This window comes from Oryx dammah, unplaced genomic scaffold (assembly GCF_014754425.2).
Source record: "Oryx dammah isolate SB20612 unplaced genomic scaffold, SCBI_Odam_1.1 HiC_scaffold_3, whole genome shotgun sequence".
In the NCBI taxonomy this organism is placed as follows: domain Eukaryota; kingdom Metazoa; phylum Chordata; class Mammalia; order Artiodactyla; family Bovidae; genus Oryx; species Oryx dammah.
The window spans coordinates 18,592,256-18,615,668 of NW_024070187.1; the positions used below are offsets into that span (position 1 = coordinate 18,592,256).

General features: G+C 33.8%; 1 protein-coding gene across 1 annotated transcript in view; it reads left to right on the plus strand.

Annotated features, from left to right (window-relative positions):
• TBCK (TBC1 domain containing kinase) overlaps window positions 1–23,413 on the plus strand; it is a 208,727-nt gene that overhangs the window by 33,829 nt on the left and 151,485 nt on the right. Inside the window, exons 4-6 of the mRNA XM_040237515.1 lie at window positions 14,432–14,546; window positions 15,959–16,032; window positions 21,068–21,209. Coding sequence (XP_040093449.1) covers window positions 14,432–14,546; window positions 15,959–16,032; window positions 21,068–21,209 — 331 coding nt within the window. The remainder of the gene's footprint in view (window positions 1–14,431; window positions 14,547–15,958; window positions 16,033–21,067; window positions 21,210–23,413) is intronic.

Below are 23,413 nucleotides of genomic sequence, written 5' to 3' on the forward strand. Positions count from 1 at the left end.
TGCCATTTCCTTCTCCAATGCATGAAAGTGAAAAGTGAAAGTGAAGTCACTCAGTCGTGTCTGACTGCTAGCGACCCCATGGACTGCAGCCTACCAGGCTTCTCCGTCCATGGGATTTGCTAGGCAAGAGTACTGGAGTGGGGTGCCATTACCTTCTCCAGACATTATCCTAAGCACTCTATAATGGTTGTCTTTTTCTTATAGGAGCTCTATGATGTAGTTTACTAATATTACTTCCATTTGATGTAGGAGGAAAGTTAGGCTCCTATGAGGGATTCTAGAAGTTAAGTAATTTTCCCTTGATCATAAAGCTAGTAAGTTGTAAGAGTTCTAGATTCTCCCCTAATGATGGCAAAATGGTCATCTCTCTTAATTTCATATCCTCTCAGTCTTCCAGAAAGGAGCAAGCTGTTGTTATTTGTTGCTATGTAAGACCTGAGATTTTCAATCAGAACAATTATTACAGCCAGAAGAAAACAATTGTCAAAGGCCTGATTCATGTTTCCTCTCCTAAAGGCAGAAATGTGAGCTGAGGAGTGTAGGAGAGAGTTAGAAACTAAAATGAAAATTTTAAGTTAGCATTAGAAGAAACGGGCAGGTTACCAGGAAGGAAAACAACAAACGTCTACTGCATTTCAAGGATAAAGTACCTGCTCTAAACCTCAGTTATTATATAATTACCTGGAGCTCAAACTCTCTTTTGATTTCTCCATCCATGCTGTTAAACAGAGAAGCAGTATAGTGTAGTGGTTAAGGACATGGACTATAAGATCAACCAGCTGGATCTTGAGTCAGCTCTACCCTTTACTCACTTCCTTGAGTGCCTCTATGCTTTGATTTTCTTACCTTCTAGGACAGTGGGAAGAATTAATGAACTGACAGATGTGAATTATTTATAATAGCATGTGGTATAGTATGTAGACATTGTACTTGATATAATACAAATTATCTAAGTGTTCCTATTAGTAGCAGTAGTGGTAATAGTGTTATTATTATAGCTACTGTGCATGCGTGCTTAATCACTTTAGTTAGGTCTGACTCTTTGCGACCCTGTGGACTGTAGCCTGCCAGGCTCCTCTGTCCAAGAATACTGGAGTGGTTTGCCATTTCCTACTCCAGGGGATCTTCCCGAAACCTGCATCTCTTACAACTCCAGCATTGGCAGGCGGTTTCCTTACCACTAGCACCATCTGCGAGGCTTATTGGATATTGTTATCAATGAGCCTTGCCTGTGGATTATAGCCTTTCTATGATGACTAATTATGATGTAAATTATGATTAGTCTACTCAAGGATTATTCTATACTTCTTCATTAAGTACATATATATTTCAGATACTGGGCTAGGTGCTAGTGTGTCTGAGATGAAAGTATAATGTCCTGGTCTTTAAAGAGATTGCTAGTTAGTAAGCAGACAGAGTTGTAACAAACAATTACAAAGTACCATTTTTTGAAAAGTACTTATGAGAGGTATATGCAAGTTGTCTTGATAGGCAGAGTTCCTTGCAACCAGGAGAATCCAGAAAATTTTTACTAAGAAAATAATGGTTGTATTGAATTTTTAAGGATAGCTAAGTATTAGCCAAGTGGGCCAACTAGAAGTGCAGAGAAAATACCATGTGCAAAAAGACATTGATACGAATCGCAAGCATATGAATAAAGTAAGGGCAGAGGGTCCTAGTAGCTAAATACCCTAGTGGAGGGTCCATGAGAAAGCAATGAGAGTATTCTCCTTATTTTCCTTTATAAAACAGTTTTGGAGGGTAGGAGTGGGCAGTCTTGTTTAAGATGGTGAGTCTTAAATATTGGTGCTAATTCAGACAGTGACTTAAGATGAAAAAGTAGTGACCATATGAGGAATGAGGGATTTCCTACTAATAAGCTCTTCCCACATTGCCTAGAAGAGAGAGTATGATTTTCTCTGTTCTAGTCATCTAAATCAGTGAGAGTTTCAGCTCTCTTCTATCGGCAGTCTAGTCAATGCATTAGATGTGAGCTTGCTGTTAGTATCTAATTGTACTTTTTCTGTTCATATATTAGTTTATTCACTAGCTAGTTATTTTGTCAGTTGTCCATGTTATTTGTCTTGGTGACAGGCCACAAAAAAATCATTTCTGTTTTTTACACCATTTACCTCAGTTTCAAATGTGGATAAGTACTTCAAAATTGTCATGATAATGACAGAGGGCCCCCCCCAATTCTGGCACAAACATCTAAGACAAACCCCACCTCCTAATTTTCATGTTCTGATATTCTTCCTTATTAGTTTATGCCCATAAATTTTAGTTACTTCTCCCATAACAACATTTTTAAGAATATGAGACTCCTCAGAAATCTAGGACTCCTTATTCTTCTTCATTTTCTTGTGAAATTTTATGTTTAATGTGTCTGTATTTTTTCCTGGTAAAATACTATAATATGCTGAGCTGTGAAAAGTCTGAAAGAGAAAATGTCCTTCAACGGATGAGTACATATACGGATGACATCCCCTCCAGTGAAGTACTGTTCATTAATACAAAGAAACAATTTGCTAATGCAGGAAACAACATGGGTAAATCTTAAGAGCGTCATGTTGAGTAAAAACAAAACAGGTTTGACACAAAATGATGCTGTATCATTTCCTTTATTTGAAATTCTTGAAAAGATGTACTGAATCTGTGATAATAGAAAGCAATTTGTTTTCAGCCAGGATTAGGATATGGGATTGGCTGGGAAGGGGAACAGGAGAACCTTTTGAGATGATGGAAATATTCTGTTTCTTGATTGTGGCAGTACTTATGCTAGCATATACATTTGTCGAAATGTACATTTCTGATGGTATGTTTAAAATGAGTATATTTTATTATACATAATTTGTATCTAAATAGAGGCTTCCCAGGTGGCTGAGTGGTAAAGAATCTACCTTCACTGCAGGAGACATGGGTTTGATACCTGGCTGGGAAGATCCACCAGAGAAGGAAATGGCAACCCACTCCATTATTCTTGCCAAGGGAAATCCCACGGACAGAGGAGCCTGGCAGGCTACAGTCCATGGTGTTGCAGAAGAGTCAGACATGACTTAGCAGCTAAACAACAACAAAGTTCATTTAAAGAAAAGTATTAAGCAGGAATTATCCTGTTATAATCATGCCATGATGGAGAAAAACAAGTCATCTTGATGTCTTGCACATCTTTCTAGCTAACTATGTTTGTTTCTATAACTGCTGCTACAAATTTCCAAACATTGAGTAGCTTAAAACAACAGAAATGTATTATCTCACAGCTCTGAAGGTCAGAAGTGAGGAATCAAAGTGTTGGCAGGGCCTACTTAGTCCCTTTGGAGTTTCCTGGGAAGAAGCGCTCCTTGACTTTTCTAGTTTATGGAGTCAGTATTCCTTGGCTTCTTTTTGGCTTATGGTCACATCACTCCAGGCCCTGCCTCAATCTTTACATCTCCTTCTCCTCTCTGTGTCTCTCTCTTATAAGGACACTCAACATTGGATTTTTATAACGGGATAATCCATGATGATCTCGTCAAATGCAAAGACCCTTTTCCCAAATAAAGTGACATTCACAGTTTCCAGTGATTCAGTTCAGTTCAGTTCAGTCACTCAGTCGTGTCCGACTCTGCAACCCCATGAATCGCAGCACGCCAGGCCTCCCTGTCCATCACCAACTCCCGGAGTTCACTCAGACTCACGTCCATCGAGTCCGTGATGCCATCCAGCCATCTCATCCTCTGTCGTCCCCTTCTCCTCCTGCCCCCAATCCCTCCCAGCATCAAAGTCTTTTCCAGTGAGTCAGCTCTTCACATGAGGTGGCCAAAGTACTGGAGTTTCAGCTTTAGCATCATTCCGTCCAAAGAAATCCCAGGGCTGATATCCTTCAGAATGGACTGGTTGGAACTCCTTGCAGTCCAAGGGACTCGCAAGAGTCTTCTCCAACACCACAGTTCAAAAGCATCAATTCTTCAGCGCTCAGCTTTCTTCATAGTCCAACTCTCAAATCCATACATGACCACTGGAAAAACCATAGCCTTGACTAGATGGACCTCTGTTGGCAAAGTAATGTCTCTGCTTTTGAATATACTATCTAGGTTGGTCATAACTTTTCTTCCAAGGAGTAAGCATCTTTTAATTTCATGGCTGCAGTCACCATTGGCAGTGATTTTGGAGCCCCAAAAAACAAAGTCTGACACTGTTTCCACTGTTTCCCCATCTACTTCCCATGAATGCCATGATCTTCGTTTTCTGAATGTTGAGCTTTAAGTCAACTTGTTCACTCTCCTCTTTCACTTTCATCAAGAGGCTTTTGAGTTCCTCTTCACTTTCTGCCATAAGGGTGGTGTCATCTGCATATCTGAGGTTATTGATATTTCTCTTGGCAGTCTTGATTCCAGCTTGTGCTTCTTCCAGTCCAGCGTTTCTCATGATGTACTCTGCATATAAGTTAAATAAGCAGGGTGACAGTATACAGCCTTGACGTACTCCTTTTCCTATTTGGAACCAGTCTGTTGTTCCATGTCCAGTTCTAACTGTTGCTTCCTGACCTGCATATGGGTTTCTCAAGAGGCAGGTCAGGTGGTCTGGTATTCCCATCTCTTTAAGAATTTTCCACAGTTTATTGTGATCCTCACAGTCAAAGGCTTTGGCATAGTCAATAAAACAGAAATAGATGTTTTTCTGGAACTCTCTTGCTTTTTCCATGATCCAGCGGATGTTGGCAATTTGATCTCTGGTTCCTCTGCCTTTTCTAAAACCAGCTTGAACATCTGGAAGTTCACAGGGGAATACAATTTAGGCTACATCAACTAATATTATTATTCATTAATATAATGCTTCTCTGTTACTTGGGAAAAAATATAACTGTCCTCCACAATTTCTAAACAGTATTCTTGGGTCACTATGGGATTCCATGAGTAAAAGCTTTCTCTTAAATCTCTTCTAAAAACATTGTGAAATGAATCTGATCTTTCTTGCATTATAGTAGCAAGACCTGTGACTAGTTGAAGGTTAGGAGAAACAGACAGAACTGACTTATTTAGGCAATCTGACTTAGGACAAAAGAGTTAAATAAGTAAACGAAGCTCTGCAGAGTTTTGTTAATACATTAAGTTTGAGAACAAAGCGCTGACTATTAAAGTTATCTTGCCTTGTTCTGTCTTCTCTATGGATGAAGAACCTTACAAAATTGATAAAAGTAGTTAAGAATAAAATTTGATTATTTTTGGATTCTTTGATTAAAATATGATTACTGTATCACTCCAACTTCTGATAAATAGAATAGGAAATTTTCAAATATCGTATTTTTTATAATTTCAGTGCAGACCAGCATAGCATTGAACTAAACATTTCAGTTTGATAAATTTTTGTTTGCAGCAGCTATTTTATTAAAGTGTATACAATGCAGGCCCTCTCCTGTTCACTGGTGTGATGAATTGGGGGTGGGGCGACAGATTGTCTAAAAAATGTGAAATGTTGATCCACTTGAAGAATATGAATTGTTCTCAAATCAAAATTCTGAGCAGTAATAGTAATATATTCATTGTTTGTTCATACAGTTATATGTAAATAAATTGGAAGTTTAATTAAAAAAAAGAAAGCCTTTGAAATGAACTAGGGTATGTGTATGTATGCATGCTAAATCACTTCAGTCATATCCAGCTCTTTGCAAGCCTATGAACTCTAAGCTGCCAGGCTTTTCTGTCCATGGGATTCCCTGGGCAAGAATACTGGAGTGGTTTGCCATGCCCTCCTCCAGGGGATCTTCTGACCCAGGGATCAAACCTGCATCTCTTAGGGCTCTTGCATTGGCAGACAGGTTCTTTACTACTAGCAGCACCTGGGAAGTCTGAACTATGGTGCAGATCCAACCAAATATGAACCATCATCGGTTCTGTCTTAGAGAAAAGTTACAGCTTTATATCATCCCAAATGCTGCCTGGGCTTGGCAAGTGGACCTTATTACCCCTTGCCAGTATCAGTATACACTGAGGAAAAAAAATGGTTTGGGGAGTTTTCTGTGTCAGGATAGTAAAGCTGCTTGGGAGAAGAAAACATTGATGGGGCAGAAATACACCCAGATCACCCTGGGTCCCCCAGTTCTGCTTATCAAATGGTGGTTTTATTCTTACAGAGAAATTAGAAAATCTTTCTTCTGATTGTGCTGTGTTTTGGAAATAATTGATGAGGCCACTTTATAATCTTTGTTAATTTATACAAATATATACACAGATATATTGTAATAAAATGGTATTATATAATTTATTATGAACACCGCAGGGGTACTTGCACTTTGTTTTGTTCTACTTTTAAGATGGTCAGCATTCTGTATAGGGCCAATAATAGCTCACTGATTTCCATTTAGCCCCTGTTTGGTGTTATATTTCCCACTTTATAAATTTGCAAACTGAGGCAGGATAAAGTTGGAACACTCTTCAAGCATAGCAAATCAGTGACAGAGTCTCTTGGCTTTATGTCTGAACCTCAAACCACTAAACTATGCTTTCCATATGTATTTTGATCTTCTCAAAGTAATTTTTTGCTGAGAAAGGAAAGTTATCTAGTATTCAAGTTAGAAAGTTAATTTCTCAATTTATTGTATCCCATTGAGAATTAGTCACATTCCAGACTTATAGCTTTCAACCTTATTTTATTCTGGAGTGAGAATTGAATTATAAAGTATGCTTAATCTCACAAGTTATGAATAACTTATGGACAGATGGACTTTTTTTTAGATCTATTACAAAATAATCTTTTGGTAAGCAGTTAATCAATGCAACTTCCTTTTCAAAACATCTGAATCTGAAGCAAATTAATTCTTAAATTTTATATCCTTTTAGGCTCAAACATGTGTGCCAGTAGTGAAATGAGTTATTTCCTTTTCAATTCCAAAAGCTTTGTTTTTTCTTTGTCCTTTAGAAGAAAAATTGCTGTTAATTGTTATGATTTTTTAACAAAGTTTTAAAATTTAGTAATTGATAAAAGACAAAAGCATCAAATGCAGTAATTCATCACTGAAAATACCCCTCTCCAAATTCTGAAATTACACACCAGTGAATCATTAAAAATTCTGAACTAGTTGAGCTCTTTTACCTTGAAATTATAGGAGGAGAGTTTAGGTTTAAGATAACACAGAGTTATACAGTTGTTTTATTATCTGAACATTAAACCCTAATGGTTTATTTTTCCTTTCCATTTCTTAAATCACACAGTAGCTATCTATATTTCATCTGTGCTTCCTCTTTCTAAACATTTTACCTCAGGCTAATACCTAGAAAGCTTCAGACCAAAAGAAAAATTTCTGTGGGAATGATCAGATTTTATAAGGTGAAAGAACATCTTGAACTCATAGAATCCAGAAGTGTGTTTCCTCCTTTGGTTTGCTGACTGTATGGGTATTTTGGCTTATGGTGAAGTGAAGTGAAGTTGCTCAGTCGTGTCCGGCTCTTTGCGACCCCATGGACTGTAGCCAACCAGGCTCCTCCGTCTATGGGATTCTCCAGGCAAGAATACTGGAGTGGGTTGCCATTGGCCCTTAAATATCATGGATTATGGATCTGAGGAAACAGCATGTGTGATTTTAGTTACCATCCTTCTATGAATGACTTCGAAATCCATGTCCACGAGCCTGACCTCTCATTCTCTTTCTTAGCCTCTGTTTCTTGCGATCTGAATAACATCTCTTCTTGGAAACTTTGCAAATACTGTAAAGAACTGATGGTTTGAAGCTGATAGGAATAGGACTTTCTCACTTTAATTTATTTTTAAACATTTTAATTGGGTTATAATTAATATACAAGAAAACTATAAGTATTTTAATGTATATGTTTGGTGAGTTTGGATATATGCAGGCACCCATAAAATCATCATGATGGCTCTAAAGAATCCACCTGCAGTGGAGGAGACACGGGTACACTCTTGGTGGGGAAGATCCCCTGGAGAAGGAAATGGCAACCCACTCCAGTATTCTTTTCCTGGAGAATCCCATGGACAGAGGAGCTGGCAGGCTACAGTTCTCAGGGTTGCAAAGAGTTGGACACGACTGAGCACACAAGCACTCACAGCAGAAGTTTCCTTGAGTCTTATTTATTTGTGTATGATCTCACTTAACATGTGATCTGCCCTCTTAACAAATTTTTAAGAGTGCAGCACAGTATTGTTAACTATAAGCGTGATGTTGTATACCAGATCTCTAGAACCTAATGACTTTGCATAACTGAAACTTTACACCGATTGAACAACTCCCATTTTCTTCTCTCCCTATCCCCTGGTAATTACTGTTCTATTCTCTGCTTCTGTAAGTTTGACTATTTTTTTAGATACTTCATGTAACTGGAATCATGCAGTATTTGACCTTCTATGTCTGGCTTATTTCACATAGCATCATGTTCTCCAGGTTCATCTGTATTGTTAGAAATGGCAAGATTTTCTTAAGGCTGAATAATGTTCTATTGTATGTATATACCACATTTTCTTTAACCATATATTGATTTACAGTAGGGTTATAAAAGAATCTTCATGTTATGTTTTAAATCTGATAGAATCAGTCCCCCTCATTAATTTTTTTACCCTGTGTGTTCTTACATATTTTCGAATATTCATTACTCTTATCATATACACAAAAAGGGACACAAAGAAACTTTTGAAGGTAATGGATATATCTGTTACCTTGGTGATGGTTTCATGAATGTATCCATGTCCAAACCCATCAAATTGTATATGTTAAATATGTGCGGTATTTGTATATCAATTATACCAATAAAATTATTTTTAAGTAATAAAAAATAATAAAAGTAATAAAACTCTGCAAGACGCTGAAGTAGACTTGAACAAATATTAGCACTTCCTTTTTTCTTGGATAGAATAACTCAAATTCATAAAAATGTTGTCTCCTTTTGATATATGCAGATTTAATGTGAATGCAACTCAAATACCAAATACTAACAAGTATTTTTTTGAGCTAGAAAAATTGTAAGAATCTAACAACTTAGTCTAATTTTTTATTTTAGCTAAACAATAAGATTATAATAAAAGCCACCATACGGAGGCTCATTTTTTTCCTATAAATGAAAGACTAGAGGGAGAGGTATATTTTTAACAAATTATTGATAGTACTTTTTGTGGATAAGCATTGTTTGAACTTAAGCAATTCATGCTTTCTTGATTTACTAAGGGATTATATACTCTCTTATAAATGAAGTTTACACTGTTAACCCATTACTATTCTAACATACTTTTTTTTTTGAGCTGTTATTTCCTTAGTGGTGATAAACTTGATCTTATCTTCACCCTCTTGCATCATCAGGGATGTCACTGTATACATTTATGAAACACCTATTATTTGATACACATTTATTGAACACATTCCTTGTAGACACTCTGATAGGCGTAGGGATTCCAAGGTGAATAAGCTTCAATGTACTCAAGGTACCACTGCCTCAAGTTACAGTGAGAGAGACAAACATAAACAGAAATTATTACTATAGAATTAATAAACCTTGCAACTATGTATAGTTGCAGAATATAGAGATGTACAATTCTACCAGGGCTAGAGCCATTGAATGAGAAGCCATTAAGGATCCTGGCCAAAAAAAAAAAAACCTATTGAAGTTACAGAATAGATCTAGATAAAGAAGGATATATATATATATATATAAAAGAATGGTTGAGATAACAGTGGTGGCTTAGAGAAAAGGGACCTCAAGGTCTTAATGAGATTAGAGAGCAGGTCCTCAGGAATGGGGAACAGAGAAATACAAGATTTTAGTTGAAAATCAAGATGTTTTGAGTAAGTAGCCATTGAGCAATGTCTCTTGACAAACTATCTGTATTTCAGGATATTGGCTGGAGTTAGATGAAAATCTGTGGCTATACACATGTGAAGCTAACTAATCCTTATAGATTTTAAACGCATGGTCTTGGCCTCAGTATATTTTAACCAACTAAGCTAAACAGCTGCAGATAATTTACAGATGATTGTCTCAGTAGAGCCCAGTATAAATTTCCTTTGAAATACATCTGGAAAGGGATAAACAAAACATACTTTGTATTGTACTAACTTAATAGATTTGAAATTCATTAAGCCATATTTAAAATCCAAATACACCCAAGTTGACTCATGCCTAGAAATTATCAACATTTGTTCTTGATGGTACTGGTGGTGATGGTAGTCATGTTTTTCTCTTTTAGTTTTTATTCTTACTTTCCCAAAATTTATGATTTTGTAGGTCGTTTTGTTCTAACCAATGTAATAAATAAATTTTTCTGTTTTCTTTTCCTCTCAAGACCGAGGAAAAGGATGATTAATTATCATCTTCTAACTTATCATTGAATTCCAACTGTATCAAAATTCTATTTTGTTGAATTTTGATTTCTGTTGAATTTTAATTTATTTTAAAATACAAATATAAAAGAGAATAAGAAGCTGATGCTATTTTCTATAGTGGGAAGAAGAAATCAATACTTGTAGAATTTTGTATACTTACTTGTTTTTAAAGCTGTTTTGAACAGCTTTAAAATTTGATCTATATTAAAATTGTCAGTTTTTAAATCTGTCTTTTCAAGTATACTGTGGGTTTTTTGACTGTGGAGATCAGTTTTTATTCTTGGTGTTCATGGAGCCTAAAAATGCAGAGGCCTAAAATCATAATGCCAAGCAGTTAATAGCCACTTAATTGATATATTTGAATGTAAATAAAAGTATCTCAAAATGTCATCTTGCTTAATCAGAAATTATCAATCATTATTTTAAGTCTGTCTTTAGTCATATCGTTGTGTTTATAACAACCAAGGATTCTTATGCTCATTAAACTTTTCAGATTGTCAGAGACAATGGTAACAAAGTAAATGTTTACCCTCCCAGTCTCTGAAAGTAGCTAGTAATTAATAATTTCAAAAGGAAGAGAATATTTTCTGACCTGATTTATGTTTTCCAGGTTAGTGATAGATTTCTTTATTAACAAGGTTCAAATTTAGAAATTGTGTAGAATAAAGACCTGTTATCCCCTACATTTTTTTTTTAATTGTACAAGTCCCATTCTCTTTATCCTAACTCTCCTTCTGGAGTCAGTTTTCAATTAAACTGTAACATACTGTTATTGAATATATGATGTTTTGCCTTGTTGTTGCATTATACTGGCTACTTCAAAATAAGTTTTAAAAGGATTTCATAATTTAAGTTCTTGGCAGTGTTAAAAACAGCTTTAAAAACAAGTATACAAAATTCTATAAGTATTGATTTCTTCTTCCAACTATAAAAAGTAGCATCAGCTTCTTATTCTCTTTTATACTTGTATTTTAAAATAAATTAAAAATTAAATCATAAGAGTACAACAGGCAGAAAAGCAAATCTGATTTCCTGTTTGATTTAAATTGAAAATACTGGTTCCATTAACCGTAATTCATGTATAGCCTTTAGTAACAGCTAAGAAAAGATGTGTCATGAGCTTCAGCTTTATAATTCATATTTTTAGAAATTGTGTCAGTATAAATGCTTATCAGGTCAGTAATAGCATGAATGTGCTTCTTGACATGCAGGTGTTTTCCAGTTATATCTTAGAATCAGCTAACAAAAGCAGGTAGATTAAGTAGAAGATGTAGTGTTCTGTTTTCAGCTGTTTCAGAACTGGTTTAATAAAAAAGTCATTTTAAAGACTTGGTTTCAATCTCATGAGGACAGCTGTATTGAAATAGTGTGCAGCTGAGGTCCTCTAGTGTTGCAGCTGAATATGGCATCAGCTTTTAAGACTGTGAAGTGTTCTGTGTGTGTGTGAGAGAGAGACAGAGACAGAGAGATACAGAAAGAACAAAGATGAGAGATTACTACCTGAAAGCTGACTCAGAACAAATGATCACAGGAAACTATGTTCTTATGTTTTATTTGTTAATCAACCTCAAGGAAAATTTTCCTTTGTTTTTAACAGAGGAGGGGTTTGCATTCTTTCTTGTGCACATTTTTATCAACATTACTGTAGTTGTTTTAAAGTTTGGAATCTGTTTATTTACATAGTTGGTTTTTATTTTTATTTTTTGCAGATGTTAATGAAAACTATTAATTCTAAATTGTTCTTGTGCCACAGGTTCCTTATTTGCTTAATACTGGCTGTTGTGGTGCTTTAATATGGGAGGAACTATTTCATAAATTGAAATAGTTTGTAGATCAGTTTAATTAGCATTCTTTATAAATAGTAAATTCTGTTGTTTTATTTTTATATACTTCATGTAGAATATCAACTTATTGCTTTATTTTAAAATATGGCTGACAACCGGAACCTACCAGACATATGAGAGAAGAAATAGTTTGAGAGAAAGAGAGCTGAGGGAGAAAAAAATTTTTTTAAAAAAACTTAGCCCAGAGGAAATGAAGATAAACACACTTTTTTGTTTCCTAAATTAAAAATAATTCTAATAATTATCCTCGGAGAGACTCAAAAGAATAGTAAATTCTTTCAGTACATCCCCAAAGAACGGGATGTACTGAAAAGGAACAACTAGAGACCAGAAGAGAAATCTTGGAAATTAAATAATAGGCCATGCTCATAAGAAATAAAGCATAAAGTTGATAGAATAAATCTAATTTTCGTCTGCCCCCTAGGAGTTCTGACTAAAAGATACAGTAGAGGGAGAAAATAATCAAAGATACAACAAATCAACTTTTCCTTGTTAATGTTTTTGCCTTAATGAAACATGAATTTTTAGATTGGAAGAGCACACCTAATACTTACAAATCCTCAAATGCCTACACACTGGACATGTTGGACTAAAGTTTTTATAGGTCTAAGAATATGAAGTACAACAGAATCCTGAAAGCTTCCAGAGGGGAATAACAAGGTATCTACAACAGAATTAAGATCAGACTGATATTTATTACATTTACCACTATCAATAAAGAACATTTGAAGACAAGGAGAAATTCTGTGTTTAAATACAATAGACATTTTAAGACATGCCATGCTTTAAAATATCTACTCCTGCCACCCTTAGGAAAAATTTTCTTATGAGTGTATTCTAGCTAAAGAAAAAAAATACAAAAATGAGGTATAAAATTGGTGGTAGCTGATGATAATCTTCATGAATAGAGTTATAATTATGAAATTATTGCATCTATTAATCCTCATGATGGAGATATCTCTTGAGAGCTAGGGGTTAAGTTGGCTCAAGTTTTTATTTTCTTCTCTGCTTAGTTCTACTGCAAATTTTTACTGTATGTAGTGTAGCGGCGTACCAGTCACTTCCCATCTGTCTCAGAGTAAAAGCCAAAGACCTGAATGGCCTAAGGTGATCTAGCCCTCTGACCTTGCTACCTCTCTGACCTCATCTCCTATCAATGCTACCCTTTGTTCAGTCTGCTGCATACACACTAGCTTCATTGTGTTTTTGATGTTTTTTCCCCAGATTGTTCCATTTGTTCTTTGTTCTTTTCTCCTTTTATTCTACCTGCTTTTAGGTTAACTATTTTTAAAATTATTTCACTATGTCTCTATTATTAGTTTGTTATTTATACCTTTAAAAAATTAATTTAGTAGTTACTCAGATATTAATTTGATTTTTTTAAGTATGATTTAAAATGTTAAGAAAAATGAAAATAAAGGAAATCTATACCCTAATATTAGTGGTTTGTGGGACTGGGTTTGAACTAATCTCCCCTACTTTTCTGTATATTCTTCCTAACTTCCTATATGAATGATGTTTTATTTAAAAAAAAAAAAAAAGAGGGAGAGGGAATGAGAGAGAGAAAGAGGAAGAAACTGGGCATCCCTATGGAAGTTGGCTTAAGAGAGCATGGGATAAGAAAGAAAGATTTGATACATCATAAATTTTGGACATTACCTTGCAGATTGATATGGAAAGTAAGCTCATGTCTCTCTGCCATAAAATATAGCTGTTTTTCAGGGACATAGGTGTGTTGTCTTGAGCAGGATCCATGGTTTTCATTGATTTGGTTCTGCCATACATCTGAAATTTCCTGATAATTTGTTAAAGCCCAACCTGCAGGAGGTCATTTGCACCCCACCAATATTAATCTCCCTTCCTGGAGAACAGGACTGCAGTCGGTCGTTGTTTGGAAACTGTAGGTTCTTTTTAAGATCAATTCTGCTGTAATTGTAAAATCAAATATGCCTGAGTAGATACTTTAGAAAATGTATAGAGTCTATTTTCTCTGATTAGAGGTGGTACAATAAAAAGAAAACTCTTTGGGAAATTCCCTGGCAGTCCAGGGACTCCATGTTTTCCCTCCTGAGGCCCTTCCCAGGTTGGGGAACAGGAACTAAAATCCCACAAGCTTCATGGTCAAAAAAAAAAATATATATATATATATGCATGTATGCATGTATGTATGTAGGTAGGTAGATATTTCAATTTTATCACTGAACCTCATTTTATTTCTTAAAACAGGTTCTATATCTGCTTTGTAATTGATCTATTGATCTGTGACTTTTTGTTTTCTTTGTAGCTATTCAAAGGTTTTGTGCATAGCATTTGAGGTACTTCAGGGCTTGCAGTATATGAATGAACATGGTATAGTACACCGGGCACTGTCTCCTCATAATATCCTTTTGGATCAAAAGGTAATCATCAATACTACATTAAATATTTGTTTTTTTTATTTCATGTTGTAGCCTGCTGAAAGAATTAGAATGTCTTAAGAGTATTCATAATGAAAAGATTATATGAACGTAATGTACTTGTGGTTGTTTAAAAAGAAACTATCTCTAATTATATAAATCCATGTGTTTTTTACATGCACTATTCTTTTTTCCCTGGACTCATTTTCTGCCTTCATGTTTTATTTTTCCTTTCACTCATTTTGTGAAATACACATTGAGACTTCTCAGTCCTCTCTTTCTGTGGATTTGCTTTTATCTTAAAAAAAATTCTCTGACTATTTACATAGAATATTTTTCTCATAGTACAGCTGAATTGTGTTTTCTCCATTTTATTCTTCTTTTCTATTTCTTTTTTACTTTGTCATTTATTTTCTTTGTTTACCAGCTGTTTGTACGTAGCTTATTTTTTAAATTGAAGTGCTGACTCTCTGCTTGGATTCTTATGGGGGATTAAATAAGAATCTAGTCCACCTCTATTGTGGGTATTATGTGAATTATGGGTAGCAAGGTGATTTTTTTTAAGAATTTTGTTATTTTTTTATAAGCATATAAAATAGTTTGAGGAAACTTTTTCTGGGGAATTATTTTTTGTATTACTAGGATTTTTCTCTTTCTTCTAGACTTTCAGTATATGCTCTATGATATTAAAAATAAAGATAAAATGGTGCTTATAATTTCATGGTTAAGATAATAGAGTAACTAATTAAAATTGTTTTTAAAATATAAATGTTTTGTAATTCTGGGAAATACAGCTCTTAAAAAAGAACTTCTAAACTGAAAAAAAAAATTAAGTTCTAAACATCTAAAAGGGGAAAAACTTAAGAGATTTATATAATGTGGATTTGCCTTTTAAGAATCTTAGTTTTGTGGTATTTATGATTAGTCTAAAACAATATAAAAATTGCTGGGCATAAAGCAGATTCATTAATATCTTGATTTGTGAACATACCTTTTCAAGTTAAAACTTCCATGTCAAGTTTAAATCATAACATTGTGAATGGACTTGCAATTCCCGAAAACAATTTATTTTGTGAAAATCAACACAAAATATTCTAAGCAAGGATTCAAAATAATTAACAACATATTTTGTTTTTTAAAGGAGCTCAGAAAATATAAGCAGCAACAATTTTTAAATGTTATTTGTCATTTTGATATATATATAATATATATTGTATTTGTATATGTTTGTAATGAATATAAAGCAGATGTCAAACACTGACAAATTTTTTAAAATAAATTTATGATAAAATATAATTTTTATTAATGTATCTGACTGCATGATAGTGTTACTTATAAAATGTATAATCATAATTTTCCCTGCCAATAGTATGAACATATTTTATGTGATTTTTTTTCTTCCTTTGTCATTGTAGGGACATGTTAAATTGGCTAAATTTGGACTTTATCACATGACAGCATATGGTGACGATGTTGATTTCCCAATTGGGTAAGAATATGTTTTGGGGTTTTTTTTTTTGAGTTCTATCTTAAACTTTCTAATTTTTTATTAAGGGTATATTTGTTAGTTTGTTATTTTTGACATGAAGCTACCTTTTTAAAATTAAAAATATCTTAATTTTCCATTTACTTTTAAGGGGAGACAATGAGTTTTTCCCAGCATACAAAAGTTCCCTGATATTGATTTTTCATTCAGTTAGTAGTGAAGCTAAGATTATTGAATTCTTCACTATATACTATAAAAATTAACTTTATTTCATTCAGAATTAGGTAAATTTTAGGCAAAAAGGCTGACAAATAACAATGTATATTCCTGAAAAGACTGAGAAAAATCATTCTCATGTTATTTTCTAATGTTTTTAATTTAAATATCTGTTCTCTAAGATGTAATTGGATATTAAGCCTCGAGTCAGGTAACTGTCAGTAACGGGGTGGATTCTATAGCTGAAAGTCTATATTATAAGTTTGGAGAGTTTCTTTATATGGAATTCCAGATTTATATTGGCCTCCAAAAAGAGAATGAAAGTTTACTTCATCCTGGACTCAATTAAAGCTTTTAATATAGGTGTTTGTATTATATGTATAGTGTGGTTGCTTTTTAAATATGTTAATAATGTAATACTTTTATAAGTGTTTAATTTTGACCTTATTTTAGGTACATAGAAGTTACAAAATAGTACAAAAATTTCCCGTATCACCTTTATTTAGAGTCCCCAAATGTTAGCTTTTCACAACTTTTGTTTTCTCTCTTTCTTTTATCTTATGTGTATATGTGTTGTTGTGTATAATATAATTTTTTCTGAATTATTTAAGAATTATTAGTGTTATAATGGCCTTTTACCCTTAAATACTTCAGTTTGTAATTTCTGAAGTAAGGAGTTTTCTTTCAGAACCACAAAATAATTATCAAAATCAGGAAATTAAAGTTGATTTAATACTATTCTTTAAAGACCTTATGAATATTTTTTAATTGCTGTGTGATATGCCTAATGGTATGCATTTGTGTTTTGCTCTTGGGCCCTCTAAAGTCAGTTTTTGTCACTCCATTATTGGAACTTGTGGTTTGGAGTAATGGTGTATGTTTCTGCAGGAAAATATGTTTTAAATTTATTTTTTTTTAATTGGAGTATAATTGCTTTACAATGTTGTGTTCATTTCTACTGTACAACTCTATGAATCAGCTATATGTATACACATATCCTTTCCCTTATGAGCTCCCCTCCCACCCTCCCTTCCACCCATCTAGGTCATCACAAAACACTGGCCTGGGCTCCCAGTGCTGTAAAGTAGCTTCCCACTGGCTATCTGCTTTAGACATAATAGTGAATATGTATCAGCCTACTCTCTCAATTTGCCCCACCCTCCCCTTCTCTCCCTGTGTCCAGGAGCCCATTGTCTATGTCTGCATCTCTATTCCTGCCTTGCAAATAGGTTCATAAAAATGATCTCATTTATGAATTTATCTCTCTAAGTTAACTTCTAGGTTTCTTACTTAAAATTTTCATTTGTTTGAACATAGCTAATCTTAAAATAAATTGTTTAATCATTCCTTCCTTTATTTATTAAGAAAATATTTATTAAACACCTTTTCTTAAGGCTTCTGGATATACAAAAATGGATATGATAGGTCCCCAACTTCAAGAAGCTCATTATTTAATGGAAATTTTTCTGTTTTGATGACTTACTTATTAATGTGCATGAATTCATAGTTTATAGTTTTGACTACCATGTGGCTGTAGGCAACAAATAGTTGTTATCACAAGCACAAAAACAGTATTTTATAAAAATAGCCTATGCTTTATTTGTTAAAAGAAAACCTTTTCAAATAATAAAATTAAATTTATAGTAAGGCCCTGGTATCGTCATCATGTGTGATAATTACCCTTTGAAATAGCTTTTAGGCAGCTGTAGTAAGCGTGATCCTTCATTTTGTCTAAATTTATATGTGACAACTCCAAAACCAATACAAACAAAAATTACTTTAATTTTTTATCTTTCACTTAAAGGTGCTTTTAGGTTTTAATGATGAATAGAAGAAAGGAAGTGATTTTTTTAAAGCATATCAAACATTTTGAAGAGTTACATTTGAATTTAAAATGCTTGGATAGAATTGGTCTCATGTGCCATTTGGTTTGGCTTACTTTGAAGTCTTGGACGCAAAAGTTCTGACCAGAAAGTATCAAAGAGCAAAATGTGAAACCTTAGCCAGGAAAAATAAAGTGATCAAACATCTAAGTCATGAAAGAAAATATTTACACCAGACGAAGCTTGCAGTTGATTCAAAAGACAAATATTAAGGAACAAAAAAGTAAAACATTAACATCTGTTTCAAAATACTGTAATGAGTTAGAAATTGGACATTCATTTCAGCTGGCCAGTAGCTTAATACCTTGTTAAAACATCAGACAGATGGTGAAAACCACTTGTATTTATCTCACCAGTCATACTCACGGCAGAGTTCTGGTAATTTTCTGAGTGTTAAAATGCAGTGCTAAAGAAGAGGCACTGTTGGAAAGAGGTAATCTATATTAAAAAATAAGCCTAACGTTTACTATTTTTATTAATTAACATGTCCTTGATTAAAAAGGAAATTAGAATATTTGGAGCATAAGTCACCTCTATACTTCTGGAGGTCATCAGTCAGAAGTTTTAGATATAGCAGTTTACGTGTAGTAATCCTTGACTTTTCACTACGCATTTTATTATTTTGGAGTTAGATGTGCTGGAAATCAGAATTAAAAATGAACAGTTTGCCTTCTGGATGTATTGTGCTAATGATGACAGAAATAAAGCATTGCATTTGTGTCTTTTTTTTCATTTCTATAAAACTTCTTTATGTATTCATGAATATTTGTAACAGTTTTGTGAGAGAGAAATTATTGTTCCTGTTTTACAGATTAAGAAACCCAAATCACATATAAAATATATGATAGGACTGGAATTAGAATACAGGCTTTATGGTATCAGGTCATTGCTTTTCCACTAGACTTCACTTATCTGAAGAGATTTCACAGATTTATTTACAAGAGCAGTATGATCAACTAAGGGTAAAATGGCATCATAGTGCCAATTTTGTCTATGAAAATGTACCTCAACCTTTTTAGTTATCAAGGAAATACAAATTAAAACTATTGTACAATGGTTTGTGAGTCTCACCTCCAGATGCCCAAATATTTGAAAGTCTGCCACTGCTGTCCAACAAATATTGGAGAAGTAAGCAATAGAATCTGTTGTACACTGCTAGTAGGAGTATAAATTGGTACAACCCCTCTCAAGAAGCATTTGGTGTGGTGTTATAAAGTTGAAAGTGCACATGTCTTATGGCCTAGAAATTCGGTGCTAGGTTTATACTCCTGGGGAGACTTTTGCTAGAAGTGTTGCTACACAACAACATACTATGTATTGAAATACATATACTTTTTCTAGCAACATAGTTCATAGTACAAAAAGAAAGGAAATGCTCATTGACATTTGAATGAATATTCATAAAACAGACATAAAAATTAATGACTTAAATCTATATACAGCAATGTGAATAGCTCTTTTAAATAAATATTGTTGACTAAAAAAAGCAAATCACAAAGGAATAATGGCAGCATAACTCCAGTACTATAAAGTTCAGATATGTGCTTAACTAAACAATATAATAATACTTTTTAGGGTTACAAACATGGTAAAACTATAAATAAATGGAAGAGAATTATCAATACGCAAATAGGGACTTTTAGTAATAATTTCATATTCATTATTTAAACTGGCTGGTAGGTACATGAGTGTTCTTTTAAGCTTTATTCTTTACACCTTATTCACATTTAATAGTCTGTATTTTATATTTACTAAAGCAGTTTTTTTAAAAACTTATGTTGGTGAAGGTTAAGGAAAAGAGGCAATCCTATATACTGCTTATGAGAATATAAATTGCCATAACTTGAAAGGGCAACTTGGCAACATATATAAAATTTTAAAATTCATCTGCCTTGTGACTTTGTAGTACCATGTCTAGGAATTTGTCTTTCATCCATATATTTTTGGGAAATGGGATATCTGTAATATATCCACGTGAGCATTTTAAGTAGTAGTCAACTTCCAAATATCCTCCTTCAGAGTTGTATCACAAAAATTAAGTGTCTCAATGCAATGAAATTATTGACAGTTTTCAAAAAGAATGAGACAAATCTATACCTATTTTATAAGAATAATCTCTAAAATATATTTTGAGTGAAAAAGAGTACTGCTGCTGCCAAGTTGCTTCAGTCGTGTCCGACTCTGTGCAACCCCATAGACGGCAGCCCACCAGGCTCCCCCGTCCCTGGGGTTCTCCAGGCAAGAACACTGGAGTGGGTTGTCATTTCCTTCTCCAGTGCATGAAAGTGAAAGTGAAGTCGCTCAGTCGTGTCCGACTCTTAGCAACCCCATGGACTGCAGCCCACCAGGCTCCTCCATCCATGGGATTTTCCAGGCCAGAGTACTGGAGTTGGGTGCCAGTGCCTTACAGAATAGTGCATATACTATCCTTCCGTATAGGGCAATGATGATAAACGATCAACTTTATTTGTACATAAATACATGTGAGTGACTGGAGTCCAGAGATTGGAGAGTCTTACATTTCAATTTATATGTTTTTAACAGATTTTGACATTCCTACTATTCAAAAGAATAAATACTATTTTCAAAGATAAATTTAAATAAGAGTTAAGTATAAAGAGAAGATAGGCAGTAAGGAAGAAGGAAAAACACTTGGAAACCTGGAATTCTGAAGGCAATGTGTTAATACAGAGGAAAACAAAGAAAGGAGCTAAAGGCGAGATAGGTTTAACATTCCTTGAGACTCATATATTTCCTCTTGAGTCCTAGACATAAGGCCTGTATTATGGTAGTTAATTCTTCCTAGCAAGAGTTCATTTAATCTCATTGAGCTTTTGTATGGATTATACTGTGCTGATAGTAAAAACGTACCACTACGTACATATTTCTCCCTTATTAGCTCATAGTAATAAATTCATTCTTAAATTATACCATTTTAGGTATCCATCATATCTGGCACCTGAGGTGATTGCACAAGGAATTTTCAAAACCAGTGATCATGTGCCAAGTGAAAAACCATTGCCTTCTGGCCCCAAATCAGATGTCTGGTCTCTTGGAATCATTTTATTTGAACTCTGTGTGGTATGTATAAAGAAATATTAAACTAATAAAAATAGTGTGTTTATTAGAAAAATATTTGGGGGTAGGAAATCTATTTAGTAATAGCATATTTTTATCTTTTTTGCAAATTGACTAGATATGGGAATAAAAGGTTGAAATCTCAATTTGATTTTTTTAAAAATCCCACTTGACAATTTACTTGAATATTATTTTGGTATACCTAGAAATATTTGCACCTGTACTAAGTATTAAAAACTTACACTGTATTAAGTGTAAAAAGCATATTTAGAAATATTTACACTAAAACTGCTTACACATTTCAGTATATTCATGTTCTCTCTCCCATCTATGGTATTCTTTCTTCCTTAAATACCTTTTCCTCCCCTATTCTGTCTTCAATAAGACTCACTTATAAGAATTGGCTTTTTATGAGGCCTTCCTGAAATATCCTCTATATTTATTTGTGTGATAAAGACTATACAGTTATTGTAAACAAAGGAGTTAAAAATGCAGTAGCTTAGAGAGTTCCCTGGTGGTCCAGCTGGTTAAGAATTCGAGCTTCCAATGCAGGGGGCGCAAGTTGCATCCCTGGTCAGGGAACAAAGATCCCACATGCATGCAGCCAAAAAAATAAAATGCCAATATCATCATAATAAAGATTTTTTTAATGCAGTGCCCTAAAGGACACAGGCGTTTTTCTCCCTCATGTAACAGTCCTCAGAAAGAGTGGGGTCTGTTCCACAATGTCATGCCAAAACTTTGGCTATCAGGGATCACTCCGAAAGATGCTGCTTTATCCTCCTTTTTAAACATAAGAAAAGGAGAAGAGTGAATTCTTGGTAACTGTCTTTAAGAAGATGATGTAAACGTTGCAGGTATCCACTCTACTTTTCACGAGTGACAGTTTACTCTCATGTGGCCGTAGATAGGTGCCTAATAGATCAGGATGAATTTGGAGGGACAGCTAATATTTTGTTGATTCTGCCTCCAGATACCTGCCATGGTTAGTCTCTGTTTTCTTTATTCTCTTCTATTTTAGCCTTTGTTATATTTGCCTACTCGGACAATGAGGTCTTTAGGGGCAGACAGTTTTATTATTTATCTGTTGTCCTGTCTTCCAATGGATTTTTAAAGTATTTTTGAAATATTAACTCATTGATCTTTATCATATCTAAGGATTAGGATGATATTATTTTCATTTTGTGTGTTTTGTGTACCAGTTCAACAGCAGAGGTAGTAAAGCATAATAGTTAAGAGACAGGGTTTCATAGTCAGAGAGAACTTGGTTTGAAATCTTATGCAACAAAGTGTAGTTGTGTGACTTAAGGTAACTAATGTAACTAATATAGGGTATTATATCACAGTACATAAATGTTAGCTTTTATTATTAACACTTAAATGTTAACAATTATATGGTAGCTTATACACTGGCATTGCTTTTTCTAAGGGAAAATGCCAGACTTGCTGATTCTTTGCTATCCTTTGTCTAGACCATCTTACTTTTCATCGGTATAAAAATATAGTAAATCTCATTTTTGTTTAAAATCATAGCCTAATTGAAAATTTTTGTTGGAATGTAAAGTATACATAAGTATAAATATGACAAATGTAACTTTTCCTTTTTATTACCATTACTTATATTTAAACTACTTATGATCTGGGTATTTCTTATATGAGTAATTCAGTTCAACAAATGTTGATGAGTATTTACTGTGTGTATAATAATACAATAGGAATAAACTGTGATTAAAATGTATTGTCAAAGAGCCTATAATGTAATGCAAATCCATAAACTTTGAAGATAAGCACAAAGAACTGCATGAATTATAAGAAAGGAAATATTAATTCCGTAATAGGGGCTTCATGACATTTTAAGAGGTGCTCAAAGTTTAGACAGTCCAGTTTTAGGATGGTTTAAGTCTTCCTCTACCTCATCAAACCTTTAGATTTCACATAAAATATTTAATATAAATTAATAAGTAAAATGGATAGGAGCCATATCCTAGGAGACTTTGAGCCATATTGAGAGGATTATATTTATATAAGATGGGGGGGGTCATTTAAAGTTTTTAAGCAAGCTGAAATCAAACCTGCAGTTTTAGAAGATTAATTTTTTTAAAGGTGGGTCTTTTTTAATTTAATTATTATTGGAGTATAGTTGCTTTATAATGTTGTATTAGTTTCAGGTGTACATCAAAGTGAATTAGTTATACATACACATACAT